The following is a 22,331-nucleotide window of genomic DNA, read 5'->3' as shown; positions in this document are numbered from 1 at the left end:
CATGTGGAACAGGGACTGTCCAACCTGATTAACATGTATCTACCCCAGTGCTTAGAACAGTGCTTAGCACATAGTAAGCACTTGTCAAATACCATAATTAACACACCCTCATAGAGACAAGAAGTTTCTGACTTCCCCTGCAGCAGGTAGCTGACAGGTTTCAACACCTTTCTTTTCTGTGGCAGAAGCAGACCATGGGCTGGTTTTAAATAAAGCATTTATTAATTAGCATAAGCATAAACATTTGTATAATTTTTCAGGATGATATATATATATATCAGAAGAGGCAAACAGAAGTTCCCAACATAAGGCACTGGAGGGGCAGCAGGTGGGGATGGGGGGAGTCCAGACCCCATTTAAGGAAGCCTTTGCACAGATGCCTGCGCCTTACAGACAGAAGGGATCTATACAGGAAAAGTCCCACTACACTCGTGCTCACTTCTCAGAGCATGGGCTGGACGGAGATGAAGGAACAAAGGGAATGGTTTATGTGGAAAAGGAAATACAAGCGAGCACAAGGAATGACCAGGATGACCGTCAGCCCTGGAGCCAGGGCAGGGCTGGGGTCTAGGGAGGGTCCCGCCCGCCTGCCTGCCCAGGGCTAATTCTCCAAAGGTTCTAGAGTAAGATTCACATCCCTTCCTTAGTGAGGGATCCTGCAGGCCAGCCCAGCGGCAACGGTCCTGAGCAGGAGCAATTGCTCAAGCGCTCCAGACCCCGAAAATGAAAAACAGCACCGCTCACTATGCCCAGGCAAGATCAGCCCTGCAGCCAGACACATGGACTCTAAAAGGCAAGGGTGACAGCCAGGCTTCCTCTGGAGCCTCAGTTTGGGTGGGACGGTGGAGAAGCCCCACCCAATTTAGAACAGCCAAGGACCAGAGATCGAGGTCTGAAGACAGAGACCTGGGGAACGAGGAAGGTGGAAAAGGGCCCTCCTTCCTAAGGACACAGGCCTCCCGCATCCAGCACCCCCACACTTGGGGCACAGATCCCTACTCCACCTCCCTTCCCATGGTGACTTCTCTACCCTCAGAAATCCTCCTTGCAGCTGTGAAAACTCCCCTCTCCTCTTCCTCACCAAGCTCCCTTACTCTCCCCTAGCCCTACCTTTCAACATAAAACATCCTGATCTTTTTCCCCCAAGCCCTCTTCTCCGCTACATCCACTCCTCCCTCCCCCGTGAAACTCCTTCCTGGACATCCAGGAACTTCCCGTCTCAGACACCACCACAGGGAAGCCCCTCCCCAACCCCAGACATTCTTTCAGCACACGGCACCATGAATCAGGCCTCTCCCTGGCCAACTTTGCCCCCACATCTACGGCAGTCCGCCCCAGCGATGCCTCAAATGCTTCCCCCCACACCTCATGGGGCCTTGTCCCTGGCTGCTCCTGCCTCTTTCAGGTTTCCTTGATTCCAGTGGGGGGAGGAATTTGTGAAGATTCAATTCGAGGGATCAGGCAGTCTCCTTTCCTCCCTCACTTCACCTTTGGACCGGCAAACTCCAATGCAGAGGAATGACAACGTTACAGACCAGGGAGGGCCCTGGCTGGCTGCCTTCAGGCTCGACATAACACAGTGCTGGAGGACTGGGGGCTTATGTTAAGAATGGAGAGGGTGAGAGAGGGCGGGCTCCCCCTGACTGCTCTCCCCAATCTCTTGTTGCTTCTTTGCTGAAGGCAAATAGGTACAGAGACCACACTGAGCCCGTGGTCCCTGGCCTACTCTCCCCCCTGGAAAATCAAAAAGCCAACAAGATTCCCAGCCTGGCAGGTGAGCGGACCTTAGCCTAGGCCCCGCAATGGGGCAAGGGCGGCACGAGAGAAAGGACAGGGAAGCAGACATGTAGCACTCTGGAGGTGAAAACAGCAACTGCCCGCTCTGATCTGGAAAGGCCCGTTTCTCTCCAGGGTATGGGGCTGTGCTGGGGGCCTGCTGAGGCTGACTGAGGTTGAGGAGGGGGCTGGGGGGGATCTAGGAAGCCTGGGGGTGCTCTAGGTTGGGCAGCTGGAGTGGGGCAGAATGAGATGGGGGTGGGGGTACCAGGGCAGGAACACATGGGATTCTTGCCCTGGGCTGGTGTAGGGGAAGGAAGAAGTTGATGCTTACAAAGGTTATAGCTTCTGCCAGGGAGAGGGGAGGCAGGGAGAGTCTGGGGTAATTTGCTGTCTCTCCCAACTCAGCTGCACCATGCCCTGGCTGGGGGCCCAGCTGAGCTCTAGCCCTCTCCCTGTGGCAGAGGCCACCTTGTCCTCTGTGTGCCAGGGGGCACTTCTCTGCCCTTGGTTGGAGACTGGACGATGCAGGACGGACGGATACCCCTGAGGGCTGAGTCAGCCCACATGTCACCTGACAGAGCTGACAGAAAGAGGGTCTGTTTCTGGGTGGGGGGAGGGAATTGGAATGGGGGGAGGTGTGGGAGGGTCAGAGGGGTAGCCCTCCCAGCCGGCACCACTCCCCATCAACTACCTAAACCTAAAAGAGTAGAAGGAAGTCAGGCCTCCCCAACCCTAACCCTACAGCGGCAGAGAGTCTATGGGACCTAGTCCGTAGAAAGCACGAGCCAAGGTTTAGCTAAATAAAATGTCTGACAACTTACAGCTCATCTGGATGGACACACGAACACAAACACACAGACACATACAGACACCTCTCCAGTGCATGCACTTCTGCATACACAAAGCCATACTCTTGTACATACATGCACACTATCACACACAGTGCACACAGGGGCGTATCTACCGGAACATGCACCTAGATCAACATCCACACTGGTGCCTATCTGCACGCGCACACATCCACCCACACATCCACACACACACACACACACCCACCCCTTCTAACCTGGCTGCTTCAGCTGTATCTGGAGCCCATTTTCACCCCCAGCCCTTCCCTCCTTCCCTCCTTCCCAAGGCAATAACAAGTCCTAATCGCATGCGATCCACCTTCCGCCCTCTGCCCACCCTGTGCAGCCCGTCCCCCAGATTCCGATAGCCATTTAGCCCGCTGGCTCTGGCCTGGCCCGAGCTCCCCGAGTCCAGGAGAAGAGAGCTGCGAGCGCCTCCCAGGGTCCATGCTGGGAGGGAGCGGGCAGGAGGGAGAGGGGCTGGCCTAGAACTCAGTCTGCACCCCTGCGCTGTCTTCTGTGGTCGTCTGGACGTAGCTGGGGGATGCCTGAGTGGGGGCTTTATGGCCCGCCATGCCCTCCCCTGTCTCCTGGTCGCCGGGCCGGGGGATGTCTGTGGGAGCCCCAGCATGAGGGGAGGACGGAGCGGCTGCCGCCTCCTTCCTCGGGCTCCTGGGCGGGCTGACTGGGACTGGGGCTGGGGCGGGGTTGTCCTCTTCCTGGCTGGCATCCATCGGTGGCCCGGGCTCTCCGGCCCAGGGGCCCTCCCGGGGGGCGGTGCCATTGGGTAGTGACTCGGTGGCAGCCAGGCTCTCTTCCGGAGGCTCCTGTCCCAGCAGCCCACGGAGCACCCCCAGCCCATCGGGGGCCTCCCCCGAGGAAGCCTCCTCGTGGGGGGCCTCGTACGACAGGGTAGCTCCCTCGCATTGGCCCTCACCCTCTTCGTCGTTGTCGTGGATGACTGACACCACCTGCTTGGCCCGGCGCCGCCGGTCTGGCGCAGGTTCCGACTCAGCGGCCCCACACTTCTCGCCCCAGTCGATGGGGACGCCCTCACCCAGCAGATGCAGGTTAGGGTCGCTGTTGTGCAGGACCACGCTGTCCCGATACAGGTTGTGCTTCCTCTGCACCGCGGCCTCCTTCACAGCTGGAAGGGCGAGAGGGGACCGGGGCTGGTGAGTCGGGGCTGGTCAGTTGGGTCCCGGCCCGGCCACTGTGAGCACAGGCCTCCCACCCCTGCTTCCGCCCACTAGCAAGGGCTCAACTCTCCCATAGGCTAATCTGGTTCCAGGGTCGGGGGGGAACCTTCTTCATTTTGGGCAACTCCTAGCACAGCCCTGGGCTCAAGCGGCTCAGAGGAGAGCAGCTCAGCCCCAGGGGACCCCGAGTTCCAAGCCACCTCCTCCTCTGCCCCCTCCCGGTGGGGAGGTCCTGCGGGCTGTGGAGGCGAAGAGGTCAAGAAGGGTCAGCTGTTGGTGGGAACCCCCACCCTCCTCTTCACTGCCTTCCCCGCACTGGGAGCTCCCACCCCATCACTGCCCCCGCAACGGGGAGTCCCTCCTGCTCCTCTCCCCAAGGTAGGTGGCCGGAGGCACCCCAAGGGTTGACACGAGCCAGCACACCAGGGCTCGGCATTCCCGGAGCCAGAGGTCCCCGGGTTTAGTAAGCCTGAGCCGGCCCACATCACAGGCTTCCCCCCGGGGCCGGGGCCCTCACCCTGTGTGATATCCTTCATGACGGACTGCAGGACCACCTCCTCGTAGGTGTTCTCCACCAGGATGAACCTGGAGAAGTCCTCGAAGATCAGCTCCTGGAAGCGGGGCAGCTCCTGCAGGGGCACAGCGGGCCAGGTCAGCATGGTGAGGGGATTGCTTCACTGCAGTGTGGTGTAGTTTGGGGCCGGGGCAGATTAGAGCAGAGCGAATCAGCACCCTTGATGTGCACCCCGGCTCTCCCCGTCTACTGGCAGGGTCTGAACAAGGGCCAGGACCTTCAGGGTGGTGCGCTCTGCTCTTTTCTAATCTTTATCCAGGCGGAAAGAGAACGAGGCTAGGGACCTGTGGAAGATGGGGTGCTGGTGCAGGCTGGGAACTTGGGGAAGGGCTCCTGGAAGCCCTGCACGGGATGAACTGTGGGGTGGACTGGCACTCATGAGGCAGGGACCTCTGGTTGCCACCCTGGCTGCCTCCCCCTCTCCCCACCTTGGGGGTTGGTAAACCCTGAAAGGCAAAAGAAGCAGTGTGGCTCAGTGAAAAGAGCCTGGGCTTGGGAGTCAGAGGTCATGGGTTCGAATCCCAGCCCTGCCACCTGTCAGCTGTGTGACTGTGGGCAAGTCACTTAACTTCTCTGCCTCAGTTCCCTCATCTGTAAAATGGGGGTTAAGACTGAGAGCCTCCCGTGGGACAACCTGATTACCCTGTATCTACCCCAGTGCTTAGAACAGTGCTCTGCACATATTAAGTGCTTAACAAATACCAACATTATTATTATTATTATTATTAAAAGGCCGGCACCAGGTAGGGTCGGCTCCCAGCGCACAAGCCCACATTGGGCAAGCCGGGTGGCAGCGGCCTGGCCTGGAAATGCCTGCTTTGGACAAGATGCAGGACCAGGACCTCGCAGCCTGTCCTGTCCTTCAGACCAGGTCCCTCCCTAGCCCCTGACCCCGACCAGGTTCCTCACCAGCCCCCAACCCTGGCCCGCGGGGGCCAGACCTCCCACTCACAGCTCTGCACGTCGGTGCCAGTTTCTTCAGCAGGAACGGGACGGCGATCTGCAGCAAGGCCTCCCGGAAAAACTTCTTCCTCACCGTGCTGCTGTCATAGTCAAATTTCTGCCGAAGAGCAGGAGGGGTGCGGTCAGAGCCCAGGGGTTGGGGCCGGGGGTTGGAGCAGAGAGATGATGGGAGCCGGAGGTGGGGGTTGGGAAGAAGGGCAGAGAGGCTGGCAGCCGAGGAAGGGAAGGAGCGGGCAGGAGCCCTGTCTTCCTCAGGTGCACTGGGGCTTGGGTTCAGCAGCTTTATTTATTTTTTTAATGATACTTAAGTGCTTATTTCCTGCCAGACTCTGTACTAAGCACAAGGGTAGATAAAAACTAATCAGGTTGGACACAGTCAATGTCCCACATGGGGTTCACACTCTAAATCCCTATTAAGGGAAATGAGTAGCCCAAGGTCACATATCAGGTAGTGGTGGAACCGAGGTCCTCTGACTCCCAGGCCTGTGCTCTTTTCATTAGGCCAAGTCTACAGTGAACGTGGCAGCCCGTAGCCTCAAAACCTTTAAGTTGCCACCAGTCTGCCCTCTGTCTCACTGGACACTCCACCCCAACTCACCAACCCAAATGGCAGCAGTCTGGAGGGGGATCCTTTTCTTGGTCTGGTGCCCTGACTCTGCCCCCACAAGGGCCTCAGTAGCAGAGCCCATCCTGAAGCAGAAGGACTCGAAAGTGGGGCTCCCAGACCACCTCTTGGCTCCTTTTCCACCGGGCCCCAGGTGAAAACCCATCAGCCCAGCTGTGCTAAATGGGAGACTGACCAAGTGAGCAGGGGCACCCCCTACGCTTCCTGTGGGGAGGGTGGGGTAGCAGGGCAGAGGAGAGTCCCTCTGTCACAGAGAGCGATAGCGGTGGAGGGAAACCTGTCACTAAGCCTTCAACTTCAGGTAACCCTTCTCCACAGAGCCCTGCATGCCAGTCTACGAAGGAGGGAAGCCTGAGGACCTGCCCACTTCCTGGCCCTGCCTGGGAATCTCTTGTGCAGCCCACCTCCAGCACTCACTCCACTGGCTCCCCAACCCTGACCACTCCAGCACCCACTCCGGGGTCTCCCCCTTCCCCTCTCCCCTCCAGCACCCGCTCCAGGGGCTCTCCCTGCCCCGCCACCTTCCAGCATCCATTTCAGGAGCTCCCCCTGCCCCGCTCACCTTCAGCACCCTCTCCAGGATGCGCTGGATGGACTTGCATAGTTCTTCAGGGCTCAGATCTTTTGCCAGTTCCTGGTGCAAGAGTGTCTCAAAGGTGTAAACTGCATTGTCCATTTGCTGGGGGGCAAGAGAACACAGCAATAAGGAGATGGCCCCCAAGGACCAACCTCTCCCTCCCCCCGACCAAGCTGAGGACACACCGGGTCCCTCTGTCTTCCCTTCTTCCTGCCCCTTCACCCCTGTAAGAGCCACCTCTTCTCAAAAGCCATATCTCCTGGGCCAGGAAGTGGGCCAGTCATGCTCCCTGCCACAGGCTCCCCTCTTGCTCCCCAACTCCATCTATCCCCCACCCTGCCCTCAACCCTGCCAGGGACTGGAGCAAGGCCTGCTCTGCTGCATGGCCTCCAATGCCCCCCAAATAATCAAAATAATGATGGTGGGGTATGGTAGCTAAAGGAGCAGAGTTTTGGGGTTCTCACAAGTCAGAGTCCAAGAGTCTGAACTGCACTGTTCTCTCCCAAGTGCTTAGTCCAGTGCTCGGCCCCCAGGAGGTGCTCAGTAACTACCATTCATCGGCTCACTGAGAATAGACACCTCAGGCCCTTTCCAAGCCCAGCAGGGAAGGGTCTTCCCATCAAAACCAGCACCTTAGTCCATGTGTGGGTGTGTCTGGGTGGGTGTGTGCCCATCTCCCCTTCTGTTGCACTTTATGTGGGGTGGGGGGTTGTCTAGCTCTTTTTTCCTTAGCCCATCCTTGGGCTCACAATAAACCACTGTTCTCAGCAGATAAGCCGGGGTGGGACCAAGAAGGCAGCAGGGCAATGGATACGGCGGAGGAGATGCTGGGTGCTGGGTTAGCTGGGGCAGGCTGGGAGGGAGCGGGCTCTAGGGGTCCGATTCCAAGCTCCACTGGCAACCAGAATATTCCCATTCCTCAGATGGTAAAGGGAAGGCCCCTGGAATCCCATAGCATGTCTACGGGATTGCAGGCCAGAGCTTCCCTCTACCCTTGTCCAGAGTTCTGCCTGCTGCCCAGGACAACAAAAGTCTTCCCCTCAGCAGAACAGGGGAGGATTGGTCTGGCTGACTGTGCCCTCCTTTCCCACTGACCCCAGCACTTATCATGCCAGTGGTCATTTTAGTTTGATGTCTGTCTTCCTCACTAGGCTGTAACCTTCATGGCTACCAACTCTATTGTTTTGTTCTCTCCCAACTGCTCAGTACAGTGCTCTGCACAAAGTAAGCACTCAATAAATACCATTGGTTGACCGATTCTTGGAAGAGGAGTGAAACAGACTCACTGGATCTGGGGCTGGAGATTGTCTTCTCACCCTGAGGCTTCAGCTGGCTGAGCGGGTAAATGAGTATGTACAAACACATACATCCACACTCTCTCTCTCTCATGCTCAATTTTCATTGCTTGACCACGGTTGGGAAGAAGGAGGCAGGGCAGTGCAGAGCTGACTGAGGGAGACTCTGGGGCGGGACAGCCTGTCAGGCTGAAGAGGAGACCAGGGAGACCGGAGGCAGGCAGGAAACAAGCCGGACAAAGATAGCAGCCTAAGGGAAGCAGCAGAGGCCCCCGGGGCAGGAGGGCAAAGGCAGAAAGGAACCTGGGTTGGGGAGAAGCTCCTCCTTCAGGGACCAAATGTGCGTGATCCTGGCCCACAGCACACCATGACCCACCCTCCTGGCACAACCATCTCCCTTCCTTCCCCAAGACAGCCTCCGCCCATTTTACACATTCTTGCTGGTCTCACATGGCTGCACTGACCCACATGGCAGGCCCTCCAGGTTTGGGGCTTCACAGCAACTTCCCAGTATAGGTCCCATGCATCCAGGAGTAAAACGTAGGTCTAGGAAAGGGGGGATGTAGGTCCAGGAAGGGGGCAAAGTGAGGGGAGGTGGGTGAGGGAGGGCTCCCGGGTGCCTGGCAGAGACTACTTGTGGGCACTTTCCTAGGGGAGGAGCCTGAGAGCAGGGCCTGGCCTGGACCTGATGCCTCATGGGTTTACACCAGAGGGGGAGGGGGCTAACAGGGAGGCAGTCTAGGAAGCATTGGTTCTGGGCCCCCATGGGAGGAGTAGCAGAGGCCCCCTAGAGCTTGCCCATGTCTACCCCTTGCTGTGACCGCCCTGGTGCTGCAGACGCCTGTGTCCTTACCTCTCGCATGTGGATCTGGGCTCTCTGCTTGAACACGGACGTGCTGGAGACGTCAAACCGCTGACGCAGCCCCTCCAGCTTCAGCTGCTCCATCCTCTCATAGCAGATCTGCATCTTGACAGGGTGGTAGGCTAGCTGCGACAGCTTCTCCATGTACTGGGGAGACAAAGGGAAGACGGGGTGAGCCCAGGGGAAACTCTCCCCCTGCTCCTAGGTGGGGCTCTTCCACCATAGCCATTAGTACTGTAGGGGGCACCTAGTGGGGAAGGGGATACGCTTCTCTCCCTTGGGAGACTTTGACCAAGGAGGGAGTGATGGGTGGGAGCAAAGGAAATCCTTCCTGGCCCTCTGGGAGATCATGACATCTCCAGCTCCATCAGCGGCAACGGGGGTCAGGGATTGAGGAGTAGGGGTCCTCTCTGGGAGACTGGTGGGATCAGAGGGAGAAGGATGGTCTCCCTGGGAAGACTGGCAGGGGCAGAATGTTGCCCCTTGAGCACAAAGCTGTCCAGGGCCGTGGTTGGGTGGGACTTGGGAATCAACTTCTGAAACAAGTGGACCCAAGTTTCACACCATCTCTCAGTCCCACAGTTAACTGGTAGGGGCAGGTGTCAGAGAAGGGAGCCAGGGGAGAAGGTTGCTTTTTTCAGTGGGCGGAGCAGGGCAGGTGTCTCCACCAGAGGTTGGGGTGCACAGCAGGCGATGGTAAAGCACAGAGAAAAGCCTGGTTCTGGCTCCTGGCCATCGACTCGCAGCCTAGGTAACCTCCCCTTCAGATACGTGCTCTTGGGGTGCCGGCTGCCCGGTCTCCAGGCGCCAGACATGGCCCATGTCAGGACAGTTTTGCAGCTGTCAGCCAATCAATTGTATTTATTGAGCACTTACTGTGTGCAGAGCACTATACCAAGCACTTAGAAAAGTAATATAACAGACATTCCGTGCCCTCAACAAGCCTGAGTCTAGAGGGACATTGGCCTGTCGGGGACCCAACCTCACCCCATATGCTCTCAAACTCCCCCACAGAGAAAGGAAAATAAAGTTCATTAGCTTGCCCAGGGGAGAGCTTGCTCCTGCCCACCATTCAGGAGCCCCAGAATTGCTGCGGTCTTTGGGCGGGCGGGGGGGTGTTGATCCACAGGCTAGGGCTGTTTGCTGAGGTCCCGGTGCTATCCTGGGAGGGGAAGGTGACTCAAGCACCATCCCTGGGAAATGAGCCCCACCTGTGCTCCTCCCACCCCTTAACTTGGGGCTCAGCTTTGCCCTGCAGCAGGGCATGGGTGATCCCCATCTTCCCTTTTCAGACTCCCATTCCCATGGCGGGGGCTACTCTGGTCCCTGTGGCCTGTGCTCGGGCAGGATTCCAGCAGCCGGCGGTGGTCTCACCTCTCCCAGCCTGTTCATGCCACCCTCATTGATGATGTTCATGTTCATGTCGGTCACGTCCTTGAAGAAGACGTCGCGCACCTCCGCGAAGCCCTGGCTGGTGGGAATCATCAGGGCCTCCAGGATGGAGGCCAGGTACGGCTGCACGTGGTTCCGCACAGAGATCTCGGCTTTTGGGAGGACGAAGGCTGGTCGGGGAGCAACGGGACAGGTCAACCTCTTGGCCCCAGCCTCCCTGTGGCGGCCTCGGCCTCTGGTCCCCCTGGCCCGTTGTGGGGTCAAACGTTTTTCTGTAGCACAGGAGCCCCAACCACATAATTCTGGGTCCCCCTGGAACCAATCAACCAGATAATTGCCCTTGTAGCCCAAATTCGCATTTATGCAGCAGCTGCTGGACTCAGTTTTCACAGCCTTGGATACGGAGCACTGGTCCCCCAGCTGGCCGTGGCCCCACCAGCAAGATCAAATAAGGGTTTCCAGGCCCCCTTGAGCACTCCGTCCAGCACAGGCTGGGAGGACAGGGAAGGAAGGAGGCTGTGCCACAGGGCAGGAACAATGGGGCGGGGAGAGGAGAGTCCCCATTCAAACACAGACTCCACTGGAGGGGCATCAGTTTCTTCCCGGTCCAAACGAACTGGCCATCTTGTGGCCCAGCTTGCAGAGGGCCAGCCTCAGGGAGAGCTGGGAAAACTACAGACACTAGTGGGGAGAGGCTTGGTCTTCTGTAGAAGTGCCTACTTGTGCTCTGCTAACACCAGAACAGCCCCAGATTTCACTGGCCAGGTAAGGTACCCAGTTTGCCTTCCAAGAGAGAAGAGAGAATTACCCCTTCAAAAGTCTTTTGAAGAGTGATCTTTTATTTCTGTGAGGGCACAAAGAAGGTTAAGGTGAAAATGTTCAGCAGGATTCTCTTCTTATCTACTCTTTTGCGGGGTGGGGTGGGTGATGTGGCCTGGTTCAAACCAGACAGTGGAAAAAAACAGACTGAGCCACTGGTACATACCAGAGGGGAGGCAGGTCAGAGGGGAGGCAGACTGGCAGTGGTTGAGAGTGGGGAAATCTGCTGTGGATAAGCCACAGAATGGATGATCCACCCAGGTACGGGCCCAATTGTTTAGAAAGGGGGGGAGCTATTTGGGTCCATCGGGGTTCCAACTCTGTCCTGACCCTTCACACTGGTCGGGGCTGACCGTGGCAGCCGCCTCCCTCCCCTGGACTGGGTGATTAGGGACGGGGTCTCCTGGCTGGGGGCCAGCCAAACCTCTGATCTTGCTGGCCAGGTGCTCCTTGGACGTGATGATCTGGTCCATGTCTGTGCGGATGGTGCTCTCCATCGCTGGTCGGGCACTCTCGCACTTTGCTACCACTGCATCAAAGTGGGCCTTGGTTTGCTCATACACCATCCTGTACACGGCATCTGAGATCTGCAGGAGACACCGGGGTGGGGCAGGGAGGTAGTGTCGCTTCTCCCCACTTTCCTTCAGGCCTCCCTACTCTCCTTTCCCCAAGGCTTAGGCTATATGCACTGGCTATGTGAAAGCCAGTGCAAGAGCCTAGGGTACAAGCTCCATATGGCCCTCAGAGTTTAGGGGAATCAGAGAAGCAATGTGATCTAGTGGAAAGAGCACAGGTCTGGGAGTTGGGAGACCTGATTCTGATCCTGGCTCTTCCACTTGCCTGGTGCGTGACCTTGTGGCATGCCACTTAATTTCTCTGTGCCTCAGTTTCCACCTGTCTCCCTTCTCCTTTGACTGTGAGCCCCATGTGGGACAGGGGAGTGTCTGATCTGACTGCACTGTTATCTACCCCAGTTCTTAGCACATAGCAAGCACTTAAATACCAAAGTGATTATGATTATATTGAGGCAATGTAATTCCACATAAACAAAGATGGCTTGAGGTTCTATCTACCTGGAGTGAAGGCCAGGCAGAGCCTGGTGGATGTTAGGTTAGCTCTGCCCAGGAGAGCATCTAGAGCTACCAGGAGGCGCTAAAAGGGCTGGGCAATAGACTACTGCTCAGCAGTAATGTTTCCAAAACCAGGGAGCTGCAGCCCTGCCCTAGGGAGCTTCCAGGAGAGAAGAGGTGAAGGGAGTAAAGACTGCAGGAGGCATCTGGAAACTCATTTCCTCTTTTTCCAATCCCTTCTGTATCATCCCTGCCCTTGAACTTGCACCCCTCCCTCAGCACTTATGGACATAACCATAATTCATTTATTTATATTAATGTCAAACTCCCCCTTTAGACTGTAAGCTCGTTGTGGGCAGAAAACATGTCTACCAATTCTTATGTTGTACTCTCCCAAGAACTTAGTACACTGCTCTGCACATAGTAAGCACTGAAAAAATACAACTGATTGACGGATTGAAACTACATCCTAACAAAACACAGTTATAGGCTAGGGCCAGTGGCCCTTGGCCCTGGCTTCAGTCTGCCCCAGTTACACCAGCCATGACAGAGACTGACTGGAAAGTGGCCGGCTCCCCCCAGTCCCCCGTCCCCTGGCCAGATGTTCTCAGCTGCTTTAAGAGTCGGGCAGGGGGTGGAAGGGCATGCTGCCCCCTTCCTCTGCCCTAGAGAGCAGCAGGGACCCTCCAACTAGCTGAGGTGCTCCAAGGCTAGGGTCAGTGGGAATGAGGTAGCCCCGAGACCAAGGGGAGGGGAGAGCCAGGGGAGCCCGGTTGGGGGTGCTGCTTCCACTCTACCTGGGAAAACAGCAGCTTTTGGGCATGAGTGGGACCTGGAGAGGGCAGATGCCAGCCAGCACGGGCAGCCAGGTTTGGTCCCCGGCCCATCCACCTTGACCAGCGTGGGCTCACCTGTATCCACTGCCTCTGCCTCTCCTGGAGTTTTCCCTTGAGCTTCGGGACAATCGTGTTCTTCAGCTCTGGGCACAGCTCCTCCATCACCAGGTTGCTTAAGATCTGAATGGTCAAAGCACCAACGGCATCAGCCAGGCTTCCCCACGGCCCCAGGCTAGCCCTGCCTGCTTTCCACCCTCCCGCCACTTGTGCTAAGAGGGTGGTATTTGGGTGGGGGGGACCGAGGGAGGGAATGGGGGTGGTCTCTCCCACTTTCTGGTCAAACAGAGGTACAGATGTTGGGGAGAGGTCCCTGTCCCTCCCTACTGCTGAGCAGCGTGACTCAGTGGAAAGAGCATGGGCTTGGGAGTCAGAGGTCGTGGGTTCTAATCACAGCTCCGCCACTTGACAGTTGTGTGACTTTGGGCAAGTCACTTAACTTCTCTGTGTCTCAACTGCCTCATCTGTCAAATGGGGATTAAGACTGTGAGCCCCACGTGGGACAACCTGATTCCCATGTTTACCCCAGCGCTTAGAACAGTGCTCGGCACATAGTAAGCGCTTAACAAATACCAACATTATTATTATTATTATTATTAGTAAGCGCTTAACAAATACCATAATTATTATTACATCTATTCCCACCAGGAGAGCCGGGACTGGGACGGCTACTCTGCCTCCATCTTAGGATGGAAAGGTGGTGGCTACAGGCCAGCAGAGATTTGGGTTGGGACTGTTTATTTTTTCAGTAGTATTTGTTGGGCATCTACTGGGTGCAAAAACATTGAACCTACATGCTGAGGAGGAGAGTACATGCTCACAAGCTAGGAGGCAGTGAGGCTGTTGGGAATTAATCAGGGAAGACTTCCTGGAGGAGATGGGGCTCAGTTTTGATGACAGGGAGGGATGTGATCTGGTGGATTTTACGGGAAGGGAGTTTTGGAGAGATTGGAGCATGAGTTACTGTAAGAAGGGAAATTTGGCAGAGCAGAGAACAAGCAAGGGAACAGCGAGTAAAGAGAGTAGACATTTATGGAGGCAGTGGGAGGGGGTAGTTTGAAGCCAGTGGCCAGGAGTTTATGTTTGATGCAAGGGTCATTTCAGTGAAGATGAGGTGAGCAGAAGAGGGAGGTACAGAGTGGAGAAGGGGGAGACTGGAGGCTCCCCACACTCTTGATTCAGGTGTGGAAGACAGGATTCAGCTGCGACTCTGGTCTTTGCTGTCAACTTGTAGAATATGGCCCAGGGAGAAGGCTCCCATCTCCCACCCCTGGTGGTCCTGGCCCTCTTTGCTGGCCAGGTCAGTGGGTGATGGACTGATGCCCCAGCCGCCACCCGCCAAGTCGATTTCAGGCTGCTTGGCTACAGGGTCCTGTTCGGCTCAGGTACTTCCTTACCTGGACTTCATTCCCACACAGCATCTCCCAAGTGCCATACTGTTCTTGGGACTGACGGTACATGCGAATGGCATCTGTAAAGGCCGGGCCCTCCACCTTGGAGTGCTCAGGGATTCCTGTGGGTGGAAAAGAGGATGAATGGGGGGCGGAGAGCATGGTGTCAGCACCGCACTCTTGGGATCCACAGCCAGACAAATGGGCAGGGAAAAGGGACAAGGGAAGTGAGTGGCGGAGGGAGCTTTCTAGATTGAGCTGGGATCTGGGCTCTTTTGACCCTCTACTTGGCTATTTCCAAGCCTCGGCTGCCAGAAGAGGAAATAAATGGCATCACTGGGCTCTTAGAACAAGAAGGTCTTCATCCCAGAAGATAGCCAGTGGTCCACCTCGGGCTTCCCCCCAGCCACTTGAGGACTCTCGTGTTCTCTGCCTGGCTTCTCCCTGACACTTTCTGGGTGCCTGCAATGGGTACAGCATTGCCCCCGGGCCAGGGGCTGGTCCTGCCAAAATCCCCACTTGGGGTTCTGAGGACCCCATGCTTTCTCTGTGCCCTGCTGACCCGGTAATAATAAATCATGATTATGGGATTTGTAGTTTAATTGTATTTAAGCACTTACCATGTGTCAAGCACTGTTCTAAGCACTAGGGTAGATATTAGTTTATCAGTTTGGACACAGTCCCTGCCCCACACGGAACTCACGGTTTAAGTAGGATTTAATGCCCATTTTACAGCTGAGGAAACTGAAGCACAGAGAAGTTAAATGACTTGCCCAAGTCACACAGCAAGCAATTGGAAAAGCTGGGATTAGTTCTCTGACTCCCAGGCTCATGCTCTTTCCACTAGGCTACACTGATTCTCTTTCTTTACTATGTATCAAGAACTTTTCTAAGCACTGGGGTAGATACGAGTTTATTGGGTTGGACACAGATGCTTTCCCACAAGGGGCTCAAAGTCTTAATTAAGTACAAGGGAGACAGGTATCAAATCCCCATTTTACAGATAAGGAAGTTGAGGCAGAGAGAAGTGAAGTGACTTGCCCCATACCACTCAGGCAGCAAGTGGTGGAACCAGCTTAGGTTGTCTGACTTTCAAGCCTGTGCTCTTTTCACTATGCTGCTATCATGCACCAGTGAATCTCTCCCTGCTTCTCCCCTTTTCTCCTAGGCCCAGAGTCCCAACACAGCTTCCCCAAGGTGTCCGGAGCCAAGGATGGGATGTGGACTGCCAGGCTGCAGCTCAGTTCTGAGGCCTGAGGACACAGTTGGGCCACCAGCCTGATCCTGGGTTCTGAGCCCTGGCCTCCAATCCCATCCTGCTGAGAGGAAAGTGGGGCCTCAGGGCCAGCCCCAGGAAGGGGGCCCTACTGGAAACCCAACGAGGGGAGAAAGTGGTTAAAATCCAAGAAAATCTGGTTTAGGGTGAGTCATGACCATCGGCCTTCCTGAGCCTGACTTCCCAAGACCAGGAGACAAAGAATCGTATTTCAGAAACCTCAACTCCCACTTGATTGCTTTGTGAGAATTCGTTCCCCTTCGCTTTCCTCCTTCCCTCTCCAGAAATGCTTCTGCCTCAGGATCAGAGTGGCCTAATGGAAAGAATCCAGGCCTGGGAGTCAGAGGACCAGGGTTCTAATCCCAGCTCCAACACTTGTCTGCTGTGTGACCTTGGGCACATCACTTAATGTCTCTGTGCCTCAGTTACCTCATCTTTAAAATGAGGATTAAATCCTATATCTCTGACAAACTATGCAACCTGAGAGTGACTGTTTCCAACCTTATTACCTTGGATCTACCCCAACGCTTAGTACAGTGCCTGATACTTAAAAGTAACTGATCCAAGTACCATTAAAAAACAAAAATCAAGAGAACAACTGGGGGTGAAGCCACCCCTAGATAAGGCAGACCTCTCCTTCCAGAAGTGCCAGGCCTGGTACAAGTACCAGGACAGCTGTACTGGCAGGAAAGGGCCAGATTCCTGAGCTCCTAAGAGCAGATGAATTCAGGCCCTCATTGCCTCATCCTGGTGTCCTAAATGCTGACTGGTCCTACCTTTTGTCCTACATTACCAAGCTGGAGTGGGGGTTGGGGGTGCACGTTCCTGGCAGATCTAGGGGAACCCTTAGGTCACCTCCAATCTAGTCCTAGGTCCATCGCACACGCACCGCATCACCTTGGGCAAATCATATAATTTTCTTAAATGGTATCTGTTAAGCACTCACTATATGCCAAACATCATTCTAAGTTCTGGGGTAGGTATAAGTTAACTAGGTTGGTCACAGTCCCTGTTCTGTATGGGGCACACGGTTTAAGTAGGAGGAAGAAGAATAGGTATTAAATCCCCATTTTACAGTTGAGGAAATTGAGACAAAGAGAAGTAAGGTGATTTGCCCAGGGTCACACAAGTAATTGGCAGAGCCGGGACTAGAATCCAGGTCCTCCAACTCCCAGGTCCGTGTTCTTTCCACTAGGCCAAGCTGCTTCTCACTGCTTTGTGACTTAGTTTGCTCATCCGTAAAATGGAGATTAAAATACTTGTTCTCCCACCCCCTTAGTCTGTCAGTCCCATATGGAACAGGGACACTGTCCAAACTGATCGTCTTCTACCTATCCTTGGGCTGAGCACTGTGTTTGGCACAAAGTCTGTGCTCAATCAGGACCACAATGACCATCATCTTCATGGACATGAGTCCGCAGAGAGAAGACCACCACCCACACTTCCCTGACATCACTCAGGGAGAGGACTGCCCCCACAGAGGCTGGGGTGGGCCCTGGCCTGGCCTCAGGCAATGCCCATGACGAGTACCAGGCCGGGCCCCGGGCTGCTTGGAGAATCGCTGAGCCTCCTCTATGAGGGACAATGTGGCCCTCGGGCCCCCTCCCACGCCAACAGCCCCACACCCAGGGATACAGGGTCCACTCATCAGGGCACCCCTGTTCCCTACGGGCAGTAGGATGAACAGGCTACAGTGTCAGCCCCGAGCCTGGGGCTGGCAGATCACACAGGCAGGCAGAGGGGTGGCTGGAGCTCATTCATCTCTGCCTCTGAATTGACAGCAGCTGGGGTGCCCTTCCCAGCCTATGGTGGGCCCCTTGAAAGTGTTGACTAGCTCAAGCCTGCTTGTTCCCCTTCCCCCAGCTGCCCCTGCCGGCCCACCCCCGTTCTCCCGGCTGGCTCGGCCCCAGCAGTAGGGAAGCAGGATGTGACTCCGACTCAGCATGGGGTTGTCCCGCAGCCAGCGCCTGCCAAGCTGAGCTGAGCGAAGGCTTCCGGCCCAGGACTCCGCCCCCCGCCCCCACAGCTCCCCCCCTCTGCCGCTCCGTCCCCTGCCCCCGCCGGGGATCCCTGGCTGCTTGGGGCTCAGAGCAGCTGAGGGGACAACTTTCCCACAGTCCTTGAACAAATGAGCGACAAGGGAGGGCAGCTGGATGGAAGGGAGATGGATTTATCCCCACTCCAAGGGGGTGGTGGATCGGAAGGGGGGTCAGGGGGTTGGGGAGTATACGAGACATGGGCGGGAACACTGGCCAGCCCTGTTCTGGTCAAGCTCTAGTCAGTCTAGGATCTGTAGGAAGGGAGGGAGGGAGAGAGGAAGGAAGGGGTGCCCAGAGGCGCTGTCACTGCCAGGGAGAGGTGGAGATGCTGCTGCAGGGAGCTGAGAGGTGAGGGGAGGGTAGCCCCTGGGAACAACAGCGGGTCAAACCTTCAGTTCACCATGCCCCACTCCACTGGAAACACAATAAGGCTCAGCCAGGGGAGAGCTGCCCCTCAGCAGCCCCAAGGCCCCTTGCTCTCTGCCTGGGAAGGGTTGTTATTCCTAGGGCCTCTGTGCCTGTCCTTCTTCCAGCCACATGAGAGGCAGGGTGGGTGGTTACACCCATGCCCCAGTCCTACAGGGCCCCACAACCCACCTCCCCACACTGCAGTCCCATCTGAGGGAATCCTGTCGGGTGACTGTGGCCCCGCTGCTGTGGAGGGGTCCTTCCCCCTACTATGGTCTCAGATTCATCACCAGTTTCCCCTGTAGTAGTGCTATTGGTCTCTGTCCCTCCCTCTGGGATTCCCAGAGGGGTGCGGAGGATTGGAAGAAAAATAGCGTGGGGGAACAGAACGGGGGTGGGGGGCGAGGCAGAATGGTGGGAGAGAAGAGTTTGGGTGGATAAAACAGGTGGGGATACTGGGGGGGAAGGGCAGCAGGCGGCACAAACAGCCACTGCAGAGTAGCCACAGGCGAGCTCTGAGGACTTCACCACTTCCCTCTGTCAGCTTCCCCTCCCTAAAGGATGCTTCTCTGCAAGCCCCTTCCCCAGGAGGGAGATTCCCGGACAGGATACGATCTCTGCTTCCACCACAAACACCTCCTTAGCTGATGGCCTCATCTCCCCAGTCATGGCGAAGAAAGGTAGCTAGTGTTCCCTCATGAATGCCCAGGGCTGAATGGGTTTACCCTGAGCGGTTGGCACAGGTGAGGAGCCAGCCTTCAAGAAACCTCTTTGGAGCCCATTGGTTTTCAGTGCACCAGTGTGTGTGCCTGGGCTCGTGAATGCATCACCCCTTTGGTCAGTCAGTGCTAGGGGGACAGTGCTCAGGGATCAATGCTTGGGGGACCCCAGTTCTGCTTGGATTTCTGGGTGGAGTTAGCCATTTATTGGCTAAGTTGGGCCCAGCTATAGCCACTCAGTGCCCTCAGAGTCTGAGATGCAAATATGTCCTCTGCCAGAACCATTCCTGGGATCTGTCTGCTTCCCCACATCACTGAGCCAGCGCTGTGGCCCATGGCCTGCTTTCACATCCAGGTGGTCTGTTTCCATGCCAGGGGAGCGGCCTGCACACAGCTGCCCTGCTGCCAGTGCTGTGCCCATCACTTGGGGGTGGTGGGCTTCTCTGCCAACTGTTGCAGGTCTTCTGTGAGGGAAGGGGGCTGAGAGGAGGGAGGAGGCAGGGGCTCCTGCCACTCCCACACCCCCTCTCCTTGCCTCGTCCCTGGTAGACAGCCTGGCATGGGGCAGGGGTGGGTGACTGAGGAATGGGGCAGGGCTAACAGGGAAACCCAAGCAGGAGTGGCTAGAGCAGGTCAAGGGCAGACCTCCATTCTCCCTCTACCCATTCATCCGCCCCTGGTCGTGCTGGGAAATTAGCCTGTCCCACCTGCTAAGTGGAAGGGTTCATATCAATGACTCTGGCCATTCTCCCAAAGACAGGCCAAAGGTCCGGACAGTCCTGAACTGTCCTTTAGAGCAGTTTCCTTTCTTTCCAACAGGGCTTCAAAGGCTAGCATGGATACTTTCCCGGAGAGGAAGCTGCAGGCCAGAGAAATTGAGAAGCCGGATCGAAGGTCAGCCGGTGAGTCCAGAGGTTGCCTTGGGATTCGCAAGAGCCAAATCTCCAAGGCTACTCTTTGTCCAGGGGGGTTGACTTCCCCCCTCAGACAGGGGTCTGCTTCCTGCCTTCCCCACAGTCCCTGGCCTCTAACCCTCTAATCCCAGCACTGGCTGTAGACATGGAACAAGTAGCCCAGAGAGAGACAGACAGTCAGCAGGGACTGGACCCAGCTGGGGGCACCAGCACTGCCCAGCCGAGCTCAAGATCCATGTTCTGAGCCTCCCACCCACTCCAGTCTGGCCTGCAGGAAACCAAGAACAGCTAGCCTTTGTGGAGTGGGCAGAGAGCCCGGCTCGAGGTGGGAGAGGAATTCAGATTCCCCATACATGGGTGGACCAACCCCAGCAGGGTTGACCGACACCCAGCCAGGCCGAGCCCAAGCCAGGGAGGCAGTTGTGAACTGGCCAAGGGGTAGCAGCAGGACAGGTCAGGGGATAGAGATGGGCCCAGGGCCTCAGCTCAGCCTGCAGAAGCAAACTGATAGTGTGACTGTTGGGGTGTACTGGCAGCGGGCAGGAAAGGGGTGGGAGTGAGGTGTGGGGGGTGGGCGGGGGGGGGGGGGGGATGGATAAGTGAGCAGCAAAACATCCCCTGATTGGCTAGTCCTCAGCCATACACAGCTGGCCCAATGTGAAGAGCCAGGACTAAAGCTCCTGATTTCTGCCCAGCCAGGCAATTAGGCCTGATGGACTCCAGAATTCAAGATAGCACACCACAACAGCCTCTACCACCCTTGGCCCACAGCTTCTGCTTGTTTGCACTGATGAGGTACGTGACCATGCATGTGCATACATATACACACACCTCCTCCCCGACACCTCCTGCCCCAATGGAGATTGGAGCAGGTTGAGTAGGGTGACAACTGCTGTTCCCCAAAGTCCATCTTCCTCAACAAGGGGCAACCATTGGAGCTGGAGGGTGACTGCTTCAGAATGAACAAGGAAACATGTCTTTCCCCAACAGGGGTTAAGCATGTGGAATCTGTTCCCTGGGTGAGCTGGCATGACAGAAGGAACACCAGCAGCTTTCACAGAGTTTGGGCAGATCTATGGATGAGCCGACCCTGCTGGGCCTATCAGGGCAGAGTTAGGGATGGAGGGGGGAGGATCAGGTATATGGGATGGTCCATGCTCAAGCACTGGGAGGTGGGGGAGTGGGAAATGGCCAGGGCTGGAGGAGGGATGTTCAGGGATGTGGAATAGTCCATGATGAAGCACTGGGAGGGAGAGTCAGGAATGGAGAGGGGAGAGACAAGGCGGGAGACTATGTCCCTAATTTTGAAGGTATGGGAATCCACGACCTGATTCCTCCAAGCATCTGCCATTCTGAAGCAGCATGGTCACCTGGGAGTTAGAGGACCTGGGTTCTACTCCTGGCTCCTGTACTTACCTGCTGTGGGGCCTTGGACAAGTCCTACAACTTTTCAAAGCCAGTCAGGAAATTCCTGCTTCCCCCTTATTTCTTAGACTATGAGTACCACGTGAGGCAGAGACTGTACCTGATCTGATGATCCTGTATCTACCCCAGTGCTTAGTAGAGGGTTTTTTTTTTTTTTTTTTACCAAATACCACTATTTTTATGCTTATTAGAGAGCAGAGTCCTGGGCTGGGTAGACCAGGGTATGGTGTTGCTTGTGGTCTGATGGTCTCTGGGCCAATATCCAGGAGGCCAGGCCAACACAGAGCTGGCCCTGGCAGACCAGAGTGGCCTTCCTGAAACCAGCCAGGCAAACAACCCGGGTCACCAATCCCAGGGCCTAAGGGAACCAAGCGCCCAGCCCCACTTGTTCCAGAAATGGTTGATAGACTACTTGGGGTTTATGACGGGACCAAAGATGGTTCCTGCCCAAGTAAAGCATATACTTTAGGGAGGGACATGGACAAAATGCACCCCGCCACAACCACTACCAACACACACACAAACGCGTGCAAAAAAGCATTCTATGGAAAAAAAAGCCAAGTCTAACCCTTCCCTCCCAACACCCAATTCAGAAGCATCAGAGGCTGCAAACCTCTAAATATTTATAAAAGCCGCATTCTCTGCTTCTTCAATTCATTGCTCCACCCATCACTGGCCCAGAAGTCTGCCTGGGACTGGCTGCTGGAAGGGCCCTGAGAGGTGACCATAGCAGCAGAGTCAAGATCTGGAGATGGTTTTGCCCTGGGAACTGGGCAGAGGGGGATGGAAGCAGAAGGAACTAGGGGGAAAACAGTAGCTGGGGTTTCCCCAGCCAGGGCCCCTTTCTGAGGGCACTCATGTAATCCCTCTGGCAGCGAACACCCTGGGCTGTCTGACTGTCCAGTGGCCAAGCAATAGGTGTGGCAGGGATTGCAAACGGGACAGGGTCTCCTGCCCCTGACTGGCCCCACTGCTATTCAGCTCCACACTCTCATCCAGTCACACCAATAGCCAATGGGGCCCTCCTAGGAAAGCTTCCTGGTCCCATGGACTGGAGCTCATGTTGAAGGAGATGGGAGAAGAGGGAGAGGAGGAAAAGAGGGAACAGCATGGCCTAGTGGATAAAGCATGGTCCTGGGAGGCAGAAGGACTGTGTTCTAATCCTGACTCCATCACTTCTCTGTGTGACCATGGACAAGTCTCTGTGCCTAGGGTTACCTCATCTGTAAAATGGAGATTAAGATTCTAAGCCACATGTGGGTC

General features: G+C 56.0%; 1 protein-coding gene across 3 annotated transcripts in view; it reads right to left on the bottom strand.

The window, feature by feature from the left end:
* Positions 1-200: 200 nt before the first annotated feature.
* Positions 201-22,331, bottom strand: part of NIBAN2 (niban apoptosis regulator 2) — a 69,401-nt gene continuing 47,270 nt past the window's right edge. For all 3 annotated transcript variants that reach the window (XM_029062966.2, XM_029062967.1, XM_029062968.2), the window contains 9 exons: positions 14,294-14,409; positions 12,915-13,019; positions 11,358-11,520; positions 10,097-10,284; positions 8,714-8,869; positions 6,551-6,667; positions 5,353-5,460; positions 4,344-4,455; positions 201-3,774 (listed from right to left, as the gene is read on the bottom strand). In XM_029062966.2, coding sequence (XP_028918799.1) covers positions 3,113-3,774; positions 4,344-4,455; positions 5,353-5,460; positions 6,551-6,667; positions 8,714-8,869; positions 10,097-10,284; positions 11,358-11,520; positions 12,915-13,019; positions 14,294-14,409 — 1,727 coding nt within the window. In that variant the 3' untranslated portion in view covers positions 201-3,112. The remainder of the gene's footprint in view (positions 3,775-4,343; positions 4,456-5,352; positions 5,461-6,550; positions 6,668-8,713; positions 8,870-10,096; positions 10,285-11,357; positions 11,521-12,914; positions 13,020-14,293; positions 14,410-22,331) is intronic.

The sequence above is a fragment of the Ornithorhynchus anatinus genome, chromosome 4, assembly GCF_004115215.2.
Source record: "Ornithorhynchus anatinus isolate Pmale09 chromosome 4, mOrnAna1.pri.v4, whole genome shotgun sequence".
Taxonomy (NCBI): domain Eukaryota; kingdom Metazoa; phylum Chordata; class Mammalia; order Monotremata; family Ornithorhynchidae; genus Ornithorhynchus; species Ornithorhynchus anatinus.
Note: the sequence above shows the minus strand (reverse complement) of the source record. Positions and strands in the feature narration are given on the sequence as shown.